The sequence below is a fragment of the Mytilus edulis genome, chromosome 11 (genome assembly GCF_963676685.1).
Source record: "Mytilus edulis chromosome 11, xbMytEdul2.2, whole genome shotgun sequence".
NCBI classification, from domain to species: domain Eukaryota; kingdom Metazoa; phylum Mollusca; class Bivalvia; order Mytilida; family Mytilidae; genus Mytilus; species Mytilus edulis.
The window spans coordinates 82,717,754-82,737,718 of record NC_092354.1 but is presented as its reverse complement, the minus strand read 5'-3'; the positions used below and the strand labels follow the sequence as shown (position 1 = coordinate 82,737,718).

The window sequence follows — 19,965 nt, the reverse complement described above, 5'->3', positions numbered from 1 at the left end:
GACAGTTGCATCGAATTCCGTTACATTTTCAACGATAGCAACGATGCGTGAACAAAACAAACAGACACAATAAGTAAAAATGTCAAAAATAGTGGTACAGCAGTCAACATTGTGTTATCATCTTAATCACTATAAAAACAAAAAATGTAACGAAAAAGCATAGATACTAGGATTGAAATTTTATATTAACGTCAGATACGAGTTTTGTCCACAAATGACTCATCAGTCACGCTCAAATAAAAAAATGTTAAAGAAGGCTAAAAATAGTACGAAGTTGAAGATCATTGAGAACCAAAAATTCCTAAACGTTTTGTCAAATACAGCTAAAATAATTTATTCCTGAGGTAGAAAATACTAGATAATATGTTTCTAAGATATATAGCTATAGGAAGATGTAGTGTTAGTGCTAATGAGATAACTCTCCAAAAACGTCTTTAATATTATGCAATCTCTAAAAATCTGAAACTTGGGTATGAAATTAAAGATTATTTCGAAATAAAATTGAGAATGGAAATGGGGAATGTGTCAAAGAGACAACAACCCGACCAAATAAAAAACAACAGCAGAAGGTCACCAACAGGTCTTCAATGTAGCGAGAAATTCCCGCACCCGGAGGCGTCCTTCAGCTGGCCCCTAAACAAATATATACTAGTTCAGTGACAATGAACGCCATACTTATTTCCAAATTGTACACAAGAAACTAATATAAAAATAATACAAGACTAACAAAGGCCAGAGGCTCCTGACTTGGGACAGGCGGAAAAATGTGGCGGGGTTAAACATGTTTGTGAGAGCTCAACCCTCCCCCTATACCTCTAACCAATGTAGAAAAATAAACGCATAACAATACGCACATTAAAATTCAGTTCAAGAGAAGTCCGAGTCTGATGTCAGAAGATGTAACTAAAGAAAATAAACAAAATGACAATAATACATAAATAACAACAGACTACTTGCAGTTAACTGACATGCCAGCTCCAGACTTCAATTAAACTGACTGAAAGATTATGATTTCATCATATGAACATCAGGCACAATCCTTCCCGTTAGGGGTTTAGTATCATACCATCATAACATATATGAGAAGAACATAACCCGTGTCATGCCAACAACTGTTTTTAGAATAAATGTCTTTAGTTCCGACGCAAAGACCTTACCAGTGACTCAATATTAACGCCAAAATATGCTATCTTTAATGACTTGACAACAGTATCGTAATTATATCCCTTCTTAATCAGTCTATTTAAAGGTTTTGTAAGTTTCTGAGGTAAATACTGACACCTTTGTGCTTTATAAAGAATATTTCCATAAAAAATTGGATGTGAAATACCTGAACGTATAAAAAGTCTGCATGTTGAGCTATATTTACGAATACGAATGATGTCTTTATACCGATGATAAAATTTAGTAAAAGTTTTGACTAGTTTGTGATATCGAAAACCCTGGTGTAATAATTTTTCAGTAATACATAAATTTCTCTCGTTAAAATCTAAAACATTGTTACAAACACGAGCGAATCGTACAAGTTGAGATATATAAACACCGTAAGATGGTGACAAGGGAACGTATGTTGATATATTTCATTGTTTATATAACAGGTCATTTACAGTACATTCCCCATATGTGCAAAATGTTTATGCTAAACGCTGACATTATCAATTTTAATATGGAATGTAGTTACCGCTTTGAGTTCCCAAAAATGAAAAGGACGTCGGATTTTTTTTATGTTTATTTTTTTTATTTTTAAATAATTACAAAATAAGCCAACTCTTTAAAATTTGTATGTTTCATGGCGGTAAATAATTGTATTCATTTAGATTTTGACCCAAGTAAGATTAAATCTTTGTATAAAATTTCTCAAGTTTCTTATTTTTGATAATAGTTACTTTGCCTTTTGTATTTGCATACCTTAGAGTCAAATACTGTTGGAACACTGTCGTAATAGTACCCACATATGTCCAGATAGTGAGTCACGTGATTGCAAATGCAGTGGTAAGTAAACTATGTAAACACCAACGAAGCACAAAGTTTGAAATCGTAACGTTTAAAAGTAAAGTAGTTTTTTTTTTCAAAATAAGAAATTTGAGAAATTTAATATTAATTATATAAGCTATTACATATTTGTGTATGATTCAAAGTAGCTAAAACAAACACATAAATATGTATGTGCACTTTTTATGAACAGAAAACATCCCCACTCATGATACATTCGGCGTCATAATCAAACTAGACCTCCCCACTCACGATATATACAGCGCAATAATCCCACTAGACGTCCCAACTAAGGATACATTCAGCGTCATAATCCCACTAGACGTCCTCATTCACGATATATTCAGCGTCATAATCCCACTAGACGTCCTCACTCACGATACATTCAGCGTCATAATCCCACTAGACGTCCTCACTCACGATACATTCAGCGTCATAATCCCACTAGACGTCTTCACTCACATATATACAGCGTCATACTGTGCATTCATTATTAGTCGTTGTATACCGATTTTTGTGGTTTTTGTGAATACAGGTGATCCACGAATTAAAATTTTCAACGAAATATTTTTTTTCAATCTGGTCGTATGCAAAACCACGAAATTACGTATCCACGAAAAGGAAAGTTTTCTGCAATCCACGAAAATTGGCACCCACGAAAATAAATTAATCAACAGTAATCCATTAGACGTTACCATGGTTACTGTATGATATCCATTGCCACTGATATCACCTTGTTTTAAATGTAGCTTTAGTCATTTGCCTCATTATATCATATCGATTCCTGCATATGTAACGATATAAGACCAAATCAAAATATAATTACAACACAGTAGTATTCAAAAGACTTAAGGTAGATAATAAGTAAATGTTTTTAGAGACAGAATTTTCTTACAATTTGCCAAAATGAAGATTTTGCAATGCTTTTTTCAAAAGAATTACAAAATGTATGGGTCACTGTGCTTTTTTGCAAGCAATGAGTCGTTGACAATTGCCTAAATTTGGTTAGTTTGTTCATGGAAAAACACATAAGAGTGCATAAAAAAAATTCTATGAGACAGAATTTTGAAATAGATTGTTACAAGAGTGGTTTCGTAATATGTTTTAAGAAAATAAAAAGAAAACATGGTGTCACCGAACTTGTTTTCTTGCCACATGTAAAAATAAAAAAAAAATCCCTATTAGCCTAGTATAAATTTTGTACTAAAAGAGTTATCTCCCATTAAATGGCTCATTTGCAAAAAATGATTTTTAAAACCAAAAAAGTTGATATTTGTTAAGATATTTTGTATGATACAATAAATAATAAGCTTTCCTTATATAAATACACAGTCTAACCATGAATTTGCAAATCTGTTTCCAAATTTGCTGATTTGGGCTATTAACTTGACCGATTTTGTACTTTGATTGTACAACCCAAGATGGCGGTATACCATAAATCTATCTTAAGTGTATGAGTGTAACATATTTATACAAACCATAACAAAGAATTCAAATTATGACACTCAAAAGTGCATTTTAAATTAATCGCCCTTACTGATGAATAAATTGATCCTTAATCTTCTAGAAATAAATCATGAAATAACTACTATTTGACCAAAAATACATGTTTATTTACAATCACCACAACAATCCACAGGCACTTGTTTCTATCCATGGAAAGACCCACAATCAACATATAATATAATGGGTCTTCATATGGAAAAAAAAACGAGTGTCTGTGTCACAAGCACACAAAGCAGTACACCCGATTTGTCTCATTTACACCGCTGCATCCTTCTAACATCCATAATATACAAGCTCTTCACAAGATGATGAGCCATCAGAGAGAGTGTTTGTTAAAAGGTTCCAATGGATTATCGTTGTCCCTTTGCCATCGATTGGGGCTTGGACTGGATAACATAAGAGCCAATTTCAAGCTCGACCCCTTAACACCGGACTTAGTATATGCACTTTGCAGCACCAACGAGATGATTTCAACGAATTGTCAAATTTCCATTTCTATGTAGCAACATTCTAGCAGCGCTTTATACGAAGTATATATCTCCATATTGAGACGATATTACCGCGCTTGTATTTCCAATCATGATTTCCTACATCGTAACTACAATCCCCTTCCCTTTTTATGAATTTGACTTACCGAATCAGACTATTTCCTGGTTTTGTATAAACAGGGGCAACACGACGGGTTCCACGTGTGGAGCAGGATCTGCTTACCTTTTAGGATCATCTGGGATCTTCCACAGTTTTTTGTGATTTCATGTTGCCAGTTCTTTAGTTTTCTATGTTGTATCTACACTAGAATCATGATGCATGAGTCTGATGCAAATGAGTCATGATTCGAACAGTCGATACTAATGTTGCTGCCATTGCTGCTTCGCTATTCCTTGACAAAGGAGCAGATGAACTTTAGCTTGTGTTTGAGACTGGGACAAGCTTTAGATTTATAATTATCCATAACCTTTCAAATGCACCTCGCACGGAGCGATTTCACGCTTACTTGATAAGGAAAAAGACTGCGTGGGTGATATGAATGGCGTTTGAAGATGTGACTTTAAAAATTAGAAAGATAATTGATCAGCCAAAATCACCATATATTGATTTTGATAATGATTACCATGGCGAATGTGAATGAGTAACAAGCTTGGAATTGGTTCCTTTGCTAAATTTTTGAGACTCTAATGAATGTCGAATAGACAAATATGATCCATGGGTGCCATTTTGGACAACTCTTTGTGAGGCTTTTTCATCTTGTGAGGGGATTGTACACTCGAAATGTAAGAAGAGATGACACGGTCTTTGTAAATGTGGCAAATCAGGTCTCCAGTGCACTGCTTTATGTACTCATGGTGGTGATTGTGAATAAACATGTATTTGCAGTCATAAAGTAGTAATTATTAAGATGTTTGGATTTTCTTATTACCTGGCATAGATTACCTTAGCCGTATTTGGCACAACCTTTTGGGATTTTGGATCTTCAATACTCATCAACTTTGTTTTTGTTTGGCTTTATAAATATTTTGATATGAGCCTCACTGATGAGTCTTATGCAGACGAAACGCGCGTCTGGCGTACTAAATTAAAATATTGGAACCTTTAATAACTAGTTGAGTACTTTAGTGACCTTGTTTTGTTAATAAATCAATCTGAAACTCTACATCGAGGATACATAATGCAGGCAAGAAGGGGTTTTTAAGAGATATATTCTATATAGTGTATCCATGAGGAGATCCAAAGAAAACTTCCTGCGCAATATACTGATAGTAGCAACACCTTAATACACATTTCAAATACCTTCCAAAAAAATACGCTTGTTTAAGTAAAATGTTCGCCATGTTGCCATGTTGGATTAAACTGGGGGTAGGTTTTTTAAAGTTATAAAATATACCCAAAAGTAGCACATAACAAAAGTGTGTGCCGAATATAATGAAAGTTGCATAATGAAACAACTTTGTAAATAATTCAGCCTTCGATATATAGGCTGAATTTAGTACAATGTCCTCCATATTGTATTTTACCGAAAGTGGTGCATTTTTTTAAATGCCTCGCTATCTGAATTTAAGAGTAATACAGTGAAACCTGGGTAAACCGAACCTTGATAAATCCGAATTTCAGTTTAAACCGAACATTTTTCAAAGTCCCGAAAAATTTCCATATTAATTAACGTTAATTTAACCTGACAAAACCGAACTCTGTCAACACCGAATTCCGAACGCTTTTTGAAGGCTAGTTAGAAAATTTGTCTTTAAAAATTACCAGTCAATTGTCAATTTTTTGCATGATTTAATTAAACAAACGCAGGAAGACAAAGTGTCCCCGAGGATATTTGAGGTTAATTAACTGGTGAGTTGTTATTACAAATTAAATAGCGTGTTTGTGTCCATGTCTCAAGTGATTTTTTTTGTAAAGAAACGATAAACTGGTCATCTACCACCATGGCCTATAATGACAATGGAGGAACATTCAGATCAATTAAATGCACGTTATTCAAATTATTTCGACCACAAAATCGTAACTGCCATTTTGTGATTAAACTGTTTAATTAAAAAAAAACAGTTTTAAAGCTTTTCACTGGATTTAGAAGTCGTGCAACACAACAAGGTCAATGAATTTTGATTGTTAGATTCCCGTTAAAGACCCAATATATTGATTCGGATGCTCCCGAAGACTTCCGTTATATATTCAGCAACGATAAAGTCCGAGAATAAACTGGGCCCCTGCTGTTGTTTCACTCTTATCGTGTGGCGAATTATCAATCAGCCAGTTTAGTCCTAGAACTTGTGTTTACAATGACGATTTCGATTCAACTACGGAATCGTCATTTGACAGCGACTAGGAATCTGAATTAGTTAGTGAATTATAGATGAAAAAAATAATTATCAAAAGCAAAATACCTCCATGTCGGACATCTCACAACGACGAGCGAGATTGACGGAGTGGCGTTTGATTTATAAACAAAACTGAAGCAATACGTCTATCTTCATCTACTTATATTTTTATCATTTACATCTAAGTCAACACACAAATAAATTGTCGTCTGTTGTGTTACCTATAATCCTTTGTCAGTAAATACCAAAATTATTTTGGTGTCGACTTCCGTTTACCTCTATAATCTGAACTAAACGCAAAGTCCCGTGGGTGTTTGGTTTGGACAGGTTTCACTGTACATTGTTCTAGATAAAGCTTCATGCTTGTAGCAAGATAAGCTCAAATGTTCATGAAGTCGCCGTACTTTCTTGTTTACTACTGAACTAATATATGTCATTTAAAATCCAATTTGAATCTGATTTTTTTTTAGGCGCTTTTGATCCAGAATTCAACCAATCACATGTATGCAACAAATAAAACAAACCTACTCATCACGTGTCACGTTACCGGATATCCACTGCCTTATGTCACGTGGACAGTAAACGGAAGTAGAATATCGAACAATCATAGATTTCAAGGCAGAGAAAATGGACTTTTGATACAACGTGTAACATATACTGATCATGGGAGTTATACATGTACTGCACGTAATATTGTAGGAATAAATAGAAAAACGGCGAGTTTCGACATTATACAATCAATTTAAACATATCTATTTCAGATATATGTTCAGTTGTATATTTGTTTGTTTATGTATGTATGTATGAACGTTGAAAAAACAAACTTGATATTGATATACTTTTCTTTTAAACAATTCAATATCTTTAAACAAAACAACCATTAAACATGTAAAACCACACACAAAATTGAGGTACATTTAAATGAAGACAATGGAAAGTCCATAAAAAATATATCACCGAATCCTAAAATATATAAATCAACTGTTATACAATTATCATATTCCTGACTTTGACAAGCATTATCCGAAGAAAAATCGCGCGTACATAAGTCCGTGTTCTGATTAATGTGTCATAGACATTGCATATTTGCAAGAGGGACAAAAGATACTAGAAGGACAGTTATAAATTAAAAATAAACTGAAAACGCCATGGCTAAAAATGAAAAAGACAAACAGACAAACAATTGTACACATGACACAACATACAAAAACTAAAGAATAAACAACATTAACCCCACCAAACACTAGAGGTGATCTCAGGTGCTGCGGAGGGGTAAGCAGATCCTGCTCCACATGTGGCACCCGTCGTGCTGTTTATGAGATAACAAACCCGATAAGTAGTCTAATTTAGTATGTCACGTCCATGTAAGGGAAGGGGATTGTAGTTACGACGTAAGGAATATATCCGATATCATTTGGGAAATGATCAGCCAACTCGTAATGGCGTCCGTAAAATTAATGAAGAGATCATTCCAACTTCACCATTTGGAACTCTTCATTTAATAGCTTCCTTGTGAGCAATAATTTCATCATAAATACCAGGACTAAATTTCGTGTATTCGCCAAACGCGCTATTCGTCTACAAAAGACTTATCAGTGACGCTCGAATCCAAAAAATTTAAAAAGGCTCAATAAGGTACGAAGTTGAAGAGCATTGAGGACCGAAGCAACAACCCTCTTTCAAGAAAATTATTATAGGAAATTCAAGCACATGAATATCGTATCAATTGGGAGAAATAAACACAGTATGCTTGTGCTGCTTGAATGTTGCTATTACTTAGAAATTTCACAATTGAAAAGCTGAACTCATCTCTTTTGTCGTAAAGTTTTGTTTTCAATCGACCCTCATAGGCGAGTGACAATTTCAGAAAAGATGCTTAGTTAGTAACTTTAATGCACCCACTTAACACACAGCTGATTTTATATGTTATAGTATAAATTTGAACTTCCTTTTTTGGTCGGTCGTAAAAAAATCGTACAGTGCAATTTTTGTAAAAATTAAATAAAAATCGAGAAATCATTCCAAATAGAAAAATGACCAACAGTGCTGAAGCGTAAAAAAATTACATGCTTTATTTTAGCTTTATTTTCTGTTGTCACATTGCAAAAATTATGTACTTTTAACATGTCAATGTATAAAAAAATAATTTTAATGATATATAATATAGCTGTGTGTTAGATAGGTGCATTAACAATATTGTTTAGGTCTGATTATCACTCGCCTATCATTGTCAATTTCTAGATGTAGTCAAGATATGAGGCCGACGTAACTGTATCTGTTTTATCCTTTATATCTAGTTCATTGGGATAGATGCATTCCACATAGTTACCATATTTTGAGTTATTTACTGAAAGAAAATCATCAATATAGCGGAACGTATAGTTGAAAGATATTGCTAACTTCTTATCTTTCTTCCAAAAAAGTTCCTGTTTAAGTTAGCCTCATAATAATACGGAAACAAGTCGGCAAAAAGAGGGTAATAATTCGTTTCCATTGGAATGCCGATAGTTTGTTGAAAAACACTTCCTCTGAACGTAAAAAAATATGTTGTCAAACAAGAATTCAAGAAATCAAGCATCATGATAATGTCAGTTTCAGATTGCAATTGATTGATAAAATTAATAAAGTATGGTCATAAAGTCGACATCTCAATTTTTCCTGAACATTCATAAATGCTTGACGACTAATAGCCACTATTTCTTACGCTTTTACAAGACTGGAAAAATAATGACAAACAGACTAACACTAGTACACAAAACACAACATATAGACACAAAAGATTGAGTTACATGAACCCCTTAAAAAACTAGAGGTGATCTTAGGTAATGCGGAATAGTAAGCAGATACTTCCCGACATGTGGCACCCATTGCGTTCATAATTTTGATTATGTTGGTACAAACGAAGTAAAATGTCTTATTCGGTAGGTCACATTCGTGAAAAGGAGACAGTTCGAGAACATCATCTCTATATTTTTCTTCATAAGGAGTTCCTGTATGAAGTCAGCCGCATATGAATAAAGATACACGTCGAAAAATAAGGTGCAACGTTTTGCACAATAAGTGAATAAGTACCCAACGGGAAAGCAACCTGAGAGTTTAATTAATCAAAGAAGTAACAGAAGAGGAAAGGAAGCGGTTTCTTTTCATAATCCGTCATCAATAACGTTCAAACATAAACATTTGAAAGCTAGAGATGTTTGAACAAAAATCCACGCGTTAAGAATTATATGACCAAGAAGTGTTAAAAGACCAGCAAAACATGTTCTTTATTTTTAGATTCAGTTCAATCGAGCAACAGCTTTAAAGATGTTTCATATCAGTTGACATGTGTATCAAAAGACCCACATAGAATCCTTTTTAAAAGAGGGACACGGAAGATACCAGAGGAACAGCCAAACACATAAATCGAAAATAAACTGACAACGCTATGGCAAAAAAAAATGAAAATGAAAAACATACAAATAATAGTACATATGACACAACATAGAAAACTACAGAATAAACAACACGAACCCCACCAAAAACTAAGGGTCATCGCAGGTGCTCTTGGCGAGTAAGCAGATCCTGCTCCACACGTGGAATCAAGAATCAAGACGAACTTTTTAAACATATCAGATCACGACAACTACACAATTATTGTTCATCGTAACAGTCATACTTGATCGATACCTCTGCTTGTTAACTATTAATTTGGGCATTATCAGCTTGGGTATTGACTTGATATATAATAGACCTTTAAGCAGCAGTCCGTTTATACAATTATCAAGAAACCAATATCATTTAGGTATTTTTTGCTTACTGATATGATATCAATAACGAATTCAATAAATCTACGTTATCTACGAACAAATATAGTATTCAAGGTGTTTATTCCTTGTGTTCCAGTGTTAAATGAGGATGGTCAGATATAAAAAAAAGAGTTAAAACCAGTAGGGGTAACCCTGCCATGTATATTGAAATATGCTTGTTCAAAGTCTACAACTTTATAACTTATTGTTGTATTTAATAGCTTTAAGAGCACTATTTTGAGAATAAAGTGCGGAGGCAGACGTTGTTTTTTGTCGCATGTACTTTTAAAAATTCTGATAACAATCAGTACCTCTTCAACCTTATTGAATTAGAAGTAATTTTAAGTGCTTTTTGGTTCTCGATTATTGTCTGATTGATATTTAATTACAACATATGTGAGCCATTTGCACATTGCATTTCTTTGCCTGGTGGATGTTTATTGTTGAATTATCATCTATAATTTCTTATTTAATTTTTGTTCTTAGTGCTATTAAAGTATCAGTTAGTAACGAAGCCATGCATGTCCGTGGTGTATTTTTACCCCATTTTGGCTGAATCTTAGTTATATTTAGATTATTATATTATGTCTAGATTTGTGTTGTGTGCTCATGCATTAAAGACAATATTTACGATACGATCGATCAATTGATCAATTAACGCTGAATTATTTTGATTGATGGACCTTCAAATGTCAAATTTCTTTTTATCTACTTCTCATACAAGTTATTCTTAGCCATGACATTTAATTCCAGACGATTATTTATAGACGACCGATAAACCTGTCAAACAAGTTTCTAAAAATAGATTGTTTTAACAGAATAACTAGATGACATCATCTAACGAATATACCCGTATGTAAAAATGTCTCGACTTGTTGTCAGTCAGGAAAATGAATATGAAACGAAAGTAAAAGTTCTTTTTAAACAAGACGACGTTTTCCACAAGTGAAGGTAAGTTTGATTAGTGATATTAAATATAAGTACATATAATACATTATGCAGACATTAATTTGAAATATAATCTACCTTATATTTGTGTCATACAATTATTTGACCTTTATGAAGAGAATCAAATATACTCATAAACACTGCGTAACATATGAACCACACATCGGATGCAAATTTGTATGATAACATATACGGTACCAATTTTCCTGCACAAGATACGCAGTACGACAATACATGTCTCTTCAGTGATGCTCGTGGCCAAATATTTGAAAGTGCATAAACAATACTTTAACCTTTGTTTCCCCCTTTTAAAGATCTATATACGTCATTAATCGTAAGAGTGTACTTCCTGTTCTTCATATTCTTATCTTTGTTACAAAAAACTCGAGTCTTTTCAAGAGGAGACTACAATCAATAATAGTTTGCCAAGAACATTTAAAGTTATTATTTCACTTTAATATTATCAAATTTATATTAAAAAAGAGAGGTAAAAACCAAAAGTCCATTCTTTTTTCATATATCATATATATTCCATTAAAGTATTCTAATTTTAGAAAGTAGTCTGACAGGTTTTTCAGTCTTCTTCGTATCTTATAATATAACATGTCTAATAATAACTTTATTATATTATAACGATAAAATCCGTATTTAAAGGTCCATGTAACAAAAGAAGTAAACTTTGAAATGATCGAGTCACGTGTCGTATATTATTTCGTTTAAACTTATGACCTCCCTTTTTTTTCCTTATTGCAACTACCTGAAGTAATTTATTAGCTAAAAATACAGGATATAACTTAGTATCATATTCACCGATGTGAACGCTCAAGGTATATACACAATGAACGTGTATGCAGCGATTTGAAAATCATCTTTCCTTAATAGAGTACTACTTTTGCATTGCATGCTCGGTTTTAATCTAAAAAGAATCATACAGTAGAATTTTACCGTGACCCTTGTAGAACAGTAAATAAAATAACGATTCGGATTGATAATGTGAATCAACAAGTTGCCGTAGTGTTGATAGAGTCATATTATATTCATATATTTTATATGTTTATGTAGTATGATTAGAACAAATGAGTTGCATACGTTTCTCGTTGAAGAGTTGGCACTTGAAAGGAGACACTAATTTTTATACGACCGCAAATTTTGAAAAAAATTTCGTCGTATATTGCTATCACGTTGGCGTCGTCGTCTGCGTCGTCGTTGTCGTCGTCGTCGTCGTCGTCGTCGGCGTCCGAATACTTTTAGTTTTCGCACTCTAACTTTAGTAAAAGTAAATAGAAATCTATGAAATTTTAACACAAGGTATATGACCATAAAAGGAAGGTTGGTATTGATTTTGGGAGTTTTGATTCCAACATTTTAGGAATTAGGGGCCAAAAAGGGCCCAAATAAGCATTTTCTTGGTTTTCGCACTATAACTTTAGTTTAAGTTAATAGAAATCTATGAAATTTTGACACAAGGTTTATGACCACAAAAGAAAGGTTGGGATTGATTTTGGGAGTTTTGGTTTCAACAGTTTAGGAATTAGGGGCCAAAAAAGAGCCCAAATAAGCATTATTCTTGGTTTTCGCACAATTATTTTGGTTTAAGTAAATAGAAATCAATGAAATTGAAACACAATGTTTATGACCACAAAAGGAAGGTTGGTATTGATTTTGGGAGTTTAGGTCCTAACAGTTTAGGAATTAGGGGCCAAAAAGGGACCCAAATAAGCATTTTTCCTGGTTTTTGCACCATAACGTAAGTATAAGTAAATAGAAATCTATGAAATTTAAACACAAGGTGTATGACCATAAAAGGAAGGTTGGTATTGATTTTGGGAGTTTTGGTCCCAACAGTTTAGGAAAAAGGGGCCCAAAGGGTCCAAAATTAAACTTTGTTTGATTTCTTCAAAATTGAATAATTGGGGTTCATTGATATGCCGAATCTAACTGTGTATGTAGATTCTTAACTTTTAGTCATGTTTTCAAATTGGTCTACATTAAGGTCCAAAGGGTCCAAAATTAAACTTAGTTTGATTTTGACAAAAAATGAATCGTTTGGGTTCTTTGATATGTTGAATCTAAAAATGTACTTAGATTCTTGATTATTGGCCCAGTTTTCAAGTTGGTCCAAATCTGGGTCCAAAATTAAACTTTATTTGATATCATCAGAAATTGAATAAATGGGGTTCGTTGATATGCCAAATCTAACTGTGTATGTAGATTCTTCATTTTTGGTCCCGTTTTCAAATTGGCCTACATTAAGGTCCAAAGGGTCCATGATTAATCTAAGTTTGATTTTAACAAAAATTAAATTCTTGGGCCTCTTTGATATGCTGAATATTAACATGTACTTAGATTTTTGATTATGGGCCCAGTTTTCAAGTTGGTCCAAATCAGGATCTAAAATTATTATATTAAGTATTGTGCAATAGCAAGTCTTTTCAATTGCACAGTATTGTGCAATGGCAAGAAATATCTAATTTCACAATATTGTGAAATAGCAAATTTTTTTTTTAATTAGAGTTATCTTTCTTTGTCCAGAATAGTAAGCAAGAAATATCTTATTGCAAGAATTTTTTTTAATTGGAGTTATCTTTCTTTGTCCAGAATCAACTTAAATCTTTGTTATATACAATATACAATGTATATTCACTTTTTACTACCAACTGATAAATTTAAATGATCTTTACCATTCAGTGATAACAAGCAGTTTTTTTTACATCTTAATATTTTATGATGTATTTAAATGAGTAGTTATTGTTGCAAACTCCATTAGAATATTTTGATTGAGATTAGTTTTGGAATAAGGGAAAGGGGGATGTGATTAAAAAATTGGGTTCAATTTTTCTCATTTGAAATTTCATAAATAAAAAGAAAATTTCTTAAAACATTTTTTTGAGAGGATTAATATTCAACAGCAAAGTGAATTGCTCTAAGAGAAAACAAAAATTTTAAGTTCATTAGAATACATTCATTCTGTGTCAGAAACCTATGCTGTGTCAACTATTTAATCACAATCCAAATTTAGAGCTGAATCCAGCTTGAATGTTGTGTCCATACTTGCCCCAACCGTTCAGGGTTCAACCTCTGCGGTCGTATAAAGCTACGCCCTGCGGAGCATCTGGTTATAATCTAGGATAGGTTTTTGACCTTAATTTATTAGTTTGGTGAGTTGGCAGGACTTTAGAAAAGAGACTGAACATGTTTCCATAAGATGTGCGAGTTTTAAAAGAAGAGTGGAAACAATTCATAGAAAGAGGGGTGACTTGGTATGCATCCTTATCGTAGATTAAACATGTTTAAGGGCTCCATCTCAAAGGTGAAATAGTAAAAGTAGACAAAAATCAGCACCGACATATACGATCGGATTACTTCGCTTTCAGTATGAACTTCTGCGTCTACATTAATCGACTTAATCGTACAAACTTAATAAAAAAAGATGGGCGAATGATAATAAAGGGACAGTCAAACTCAAAGATTGAAAATTACCTGACAATGCCATTGTTAAAAAATAAAAATACAAACAGACAAATAAAAGTACACAAGACACAACTGACAAACCTAAAAACTAAGCAACACAAACCCTACCATATACTGGGGGGATTTTATGTACTCAGAAAGAGTAATCCGGTAAATGGTTTCATTCGGTACGTCACATTCGTGAAAATGGAAAGGTATTGTAATCACGACATACGGCACATATTTGATATCATCTGTGAAACGGTTATTCCATTACCATAACCGTCAACCGAATAACCCTCAACCAACTAGCGATGGCGTTTCTAAAATTTTCGAATTTCGAAGGGATGATTTTAATTTCACTTTTTAGAACTATTGGTTTGATAGCTACCTTGTGAGCAGCAACCTTTTTATCAAGAAATTCATGATACGAAATATAAGCCAAGGAATATCTTTTGAATCTATAATCCGTATGCAGGCGATGTTGCGACGTTGCTACATAGAAATTGAAAGTTCACAATTGAGAAGCTGAAATCATTTCTTTTGTCGTAAAGTTTTGTTTTCAACCGACACTCATTGTTATTTTCTAGATATAAGTCAAGCTATGAGACAGAGTCAGCTGTATCTGTAGTATTCTTTAACGCTATTTCCATGGGATATATTTGGTCAAAATAGTCACCACTTTTTGTGTTGTTTAGTGAGAGAACATCATGTATATAACGGAACGTAAAGTTAATAGACGTTGCTTACTTCTTATCTTTCTTTCTACGAAGTTCCTGTATATAGTCAGCCTCAAAATAATAAAGAAGCAAGTCGGCAAGAAGAGGGGCACAATTGGAATTTCAACAGTCTGTTGAAAAACACGCGTACGTCATATGTTGTCATTTCAGAAATCAAGCACCTTGATAATGTCAGTTTCAGATTTTTCCGACGTAGTCGGTATAGTTTCGGTTTTTGCCCTTTGAACTTAAGGACGCTTAACTATGGCAACAGAATACGCATGCTCGAAAATCCTTTCTGTGATTGAACAAAATGCTGTCATGGTGGGTGATTTGGTTGTGTTTGAAAAAACTTCTCGAAAATTATATCGTGATGAAAAGCAAGTGAAAAACTGTAAATATTTGAACTAGGTGTTACAAAGATTTATATTTTTATTAAAATACTTGTTTCTCCAATAGCTCTTTGCATCCATGACAGCTGTTTATTCGGGATAATTATATAGTTTGTCTATGACTTTTAGAACGCACCTACGCATGTGAGATTTCCGCGGGGTTTTGGTGAATGTTAACAGAAAGAGACTACTTATACTACAAAAAATTTCTGGCTTTGTTAACTATGAATTAAGTTTAATGTAAACAGTATAGTAAGTGTATATTTGTTTCTTGTTATTTGCACTGGATTTTTTTACCAATAAAATTTTTAGGTGTCATCATAATATTCTTATAAATCATTGCCTCAATATAACCAGACTTAGTAAAGAATTCCATGTAGTTACATTCAGATAGAGATTTTATTAAAGAGGTTCTGCATCATTAAGTCATTGTGCTTCTGGAGGTTATCGAAATGATAAGTTTAAACAAATACTCAAATTAAAATACGTCGGATATCTTTTTTAAAGATAGTTCTTGTTATTTTATATATATCAGTGAATCTTAATCGGTTTTACCCCTATGTGATTTTCATTTTTGGAAATAATGGCAACAATGCGGTCACAATAGTTTGTAAGTCAGAATCTGCTGTCTTATTTTTGAACTTGATTTACTTTCTTTATGTGTTCAGTATTGTGGTCGTTAAATCGTAGACAAGGATAATACAATCTTTAGATTATTGAAGTTTTTTTCTAGAATAATTAAACTCTTAGATATTTTTTTTTGCAAAGTGACACCTTTAATTTTTCAGAAATACAGTAATAATAAACCTGATGATATAGGTTTCTCTTGGCCATTAGCCAAGTCTCTGAAACCATGGCACCTCTTTCTGATGAAGAAGAAAATTATGTCCGCCTAGCATTGTTATTGAAAGGAGTGACACCTAGAGCAGTCCGTACCTATTTTGACAGAGAATTTCCACCTACGCATCTACCATCAACGCTGAATACAAACTACAACACTCTTTGGGACTTGAAATTAAAAAGAATCATTAATCAGGCTCAATGGAATCTTTTGATTCCAAGAAATGGTACGTCTTTATGTTACCGAAGACATTTGAATTTAGATTTCATAAACATGAGATTCAAAATTTGTGTTGTTCTTGTTGGCTAAAATAAATACATTTCTGAATAATCATGTTAAAGATTGACTTCAACAATTCGTTCATTACACATTACTTTTTTACAAACGGTATGTGATGATTAATCATGATCACTCCCCTATTGCCTAGATATCAAAGGAAACAGTTTGTTTATATGTTGCAATCATATAAAGGGAACTTAATACCAGGTTTTACTTAAAGTAATTTTTCAAAGGGAAATCTCTCCGTGAATTCGTTTGTGTGTCCGTCCTCATGTCTTTCCTTTGAGGGACTGTTTAGCGCATGTTTATGATACTTAGGAGAAATTTGAAAATCAGTGCCAATCGAATATTGGTAACACACATTATGCCTATTAGAAATATTGTTTTCATGTCATAGTTTGTACAATCATGTTGTCTATTTTGACAAATTGTTGGTTTATTGGCAAAACGGTTAAAATATTTTTTTTTGGTCCTCTTACCATGCCTTACTGCTGGAACTGTATCATTTTGTATCATGACATTCGAAAAAGGAACACATAGCATTTGTATATGTATTTTACCTTATCGGGAAATGACGCATGTAAAAGCCCCAAACCTTTGATTTGACATGCAGATGACATGCATTGCACGTTTAAAATAGCCGGGGAAAAATGTTTGTCATCATGATTTAAACAACCCGTACCTTAAATGAATGTAGCTTTTAATACACAATTTTATAATTGAGCTTTTAATACACAATTTTATAATTAAGTTTTTAATACATTTTTTTTTTATCTTTTAAAATAACATATTATCTGTCGATATTTATACTACATATTGTAATATTCATAACAAATTTACACTGACTTAACGACTATAGGTAATATATTTCTCTTGATATGTCACAGGTGTTCCGGATTCCAAAACATTCGATGTGACGTTGATGGTCTGTTTAATCAGAAACTTGACCTCTATCAGTTCTCCAATCAATGGATTTGACAGTCTACCACTACCAGGGGAGACAACACCAGGCTCTGATTTAGCCAGGATGAAATTTTATAGGAATAAACTAGCTCATCATGATAGTAATACAATAGACGCTAATTATTTCCATACAGCATGGACAGATATATCAAATGTAAGTTGTAATGCTACAATGATCAAAACTGACAAGGTATATTTGATTTTCCTACTTAAGATTTTCAGGAGACAGTCAATTTTGAAGTTTTCAGCTCTTACCTGTCAATTTCTATAACTCGTACTTAAAAAACTAAAAAATATTAAAACAAATCTGACGTACTTAAACACGATCAGCAGATCAAGGTTTATCTATGTTTATAAGTTGCTGTAATATCGGAAAAATTCACATACATCCTATATTTCGCTATAGTCAAGTTCATTTACATTTTCAATTAATAAGTGTTGTTTTAACATTGCATGAAAGTTAAGTGGATTGAAGGCTGATATTATGCATTTGTTAAACAATAACTATAACGTGTGGTATATCAATGAAGTTGCATGAGATTTCAAGAAACTTGCTACTTGCTAACCGTCAACTAATTATCAAGTTCTTTGCTAACTGTAACATTAAAATTCCGTTGTTGTACGTTTGACGTAACAGCTGAACAGATGACAATTCCGCAGATAATTTAATATAGAAGGAATAGCGGATAAATTTCTAGAACGGATGACATTGTTTAATTGATGAGATTGGTTATTTAGTGTTGTTAAAGTCTATGAAAGAATATAAGTACAAGGAAAAGAGCATACACCACGTAGAGGTACAACATTCATTGATTTGTCTGTTGCATTACAACACCATAAACAAAAGTTAAAACAGGTGAACACTGTATGGTGTAACTCAGTTCCCTTACTTTACATTTTACTTTATCTTGTAAACACAATGTTATTGCCCTGTTAGATGTGATGCGACTGTCATACAAGTGAGGATTCAACTAGCATTCAACACCATGCTAAATCCACCATTTTCTACAGTAAAAAATGTCTGAATCAAGTCAGGAATATGACAGTTTTTATCCATTTGTTTGATGTGTTTGAGCTTTTGATTTTGCCATTCAATTAGTGACTTTCTGTTTTAAATTTTCCTCTGAGTTCAGTATTAGTGTGATTCACTTTTTACACAACGCAGATGACTAGCCATTTTTATTTATAAGCAAAACTTAGATGTATTGGAATTGGTTATCGTGATAAACGTTCGTAGGCATGATAGAACAACACATGTTTATTAATAAATAGTTCAAAATATTATACATTGGTTTATTCAATAAATGATTTAATTTCCAGGCTGTTGGACGATTGGGAGGTGAAACAATGTATCAAGAGTGTAAAGAGTTGAAGGAAAAAATATTAGATCAGTCGAATCATGAAATTGTATTGGAAATCAAACAATCACTCAAAGAGATGAAAGAACTGAGAAAAACAATAGACATTTTGGGAACCGAACACACAAAAGTGACAGAAAATCTTAGAGAGTTACAATCTTCCTACATTACATTAAAGACGTCCCAAAATACTTTACAGGCTGAACACATAGAAGTCAGAGAAAGTTTAAAAGACCCAATACCATCAAACATTAAAGGTATTGTATGCTTTTTGACAAATAAAAAATATGATTGAATATAACTTGAAGGTAAATGATTTTTTAATTTCTTAAATTCTTATATAGTTTTCAATGCTTCTTTCCTAAGATGATCTGTTGAACATGTTTCAAAACAAATTTATGACATAAACAGTCTCTGTCAAAGTTCAGTATGTGAAGAGAATGTGAATTAAATGCTAATTTTTTTGGTCATTATTGTCTTTTTCAGGGGATATTTTCAATACATATGATAAAAATAGTATGATAATACGCGACATTGACCCAAAAAAGGACAAGTACATAAACAATTACATGACACTATCTAGCCTTCAATAATAAGTTAAACGGATGCTGTTTAGTAAGGTAGAAGTTATCATGATATAACAAAATGTGACACATTTATGAATAATCTACTATTTTTTGTCTGTTTTGAATAAAATGTATAAATCATATAATCTTAAATCTAAAGTTTCAATAATTAGTCACCAAAGGTACCAGGATTATAATTGTATACGCCAGACGCGTGTTTCGTCTACATAAGACTCATCAGTGACGCTCATATCAAAAAAGTTGTAACGCCAAACAAGTACAAAGTTGAAGAGCATTGAAGATCCAAATTTTTAAAAAAGTTGTGCCAAATACGGCTTAGG

At 32.8% G+C, this 19,965-nt stretch overlaps 2 protein-coding genes across 2 annotated transcripts in view; one reads left to right on the top strand and one right to left on the bottom strand.

The window, feature by feature from the left end:
• The window catches only part of LOC139496439 (uncharacterized), a 233,627-nt gene that overhangs the window by 103,916 nt on the left and 109,746 nt on the right, over window positions 1-19,965 (bottom strand). The gene's annotated exons all lie outside the window — the stretch shown is intronic.
• The window catches only part of LOC139496438 (uncharacterized), a 155,195-nt gene continuing 146,121 nt past the window's right edge, over window positions 10,892-19,965 (top strand). Inside the window, exons 1-4 of the mRNA XM_071285033.1 lie at window positions 10,892-11,059; window positions 16,406-16,684; window positions 17,625-17,854; window positions 19,021-19,315. Coding sequence (XP_071141134.1) covers window positions 16,471-16,684; window positions 17,625-17,854; window positions 19,021-19,315 — 739 coding nt within the window. The 5' untranslated portion in view covers window positions 10,892-11,059; window positions 16,406-16,470. The remainder of the gene's footprint in view (window positions 11,060-16,405; window positions 16,685-17,624; window positions 17,855-19,020; window positions 19,316-19,965) is intronic.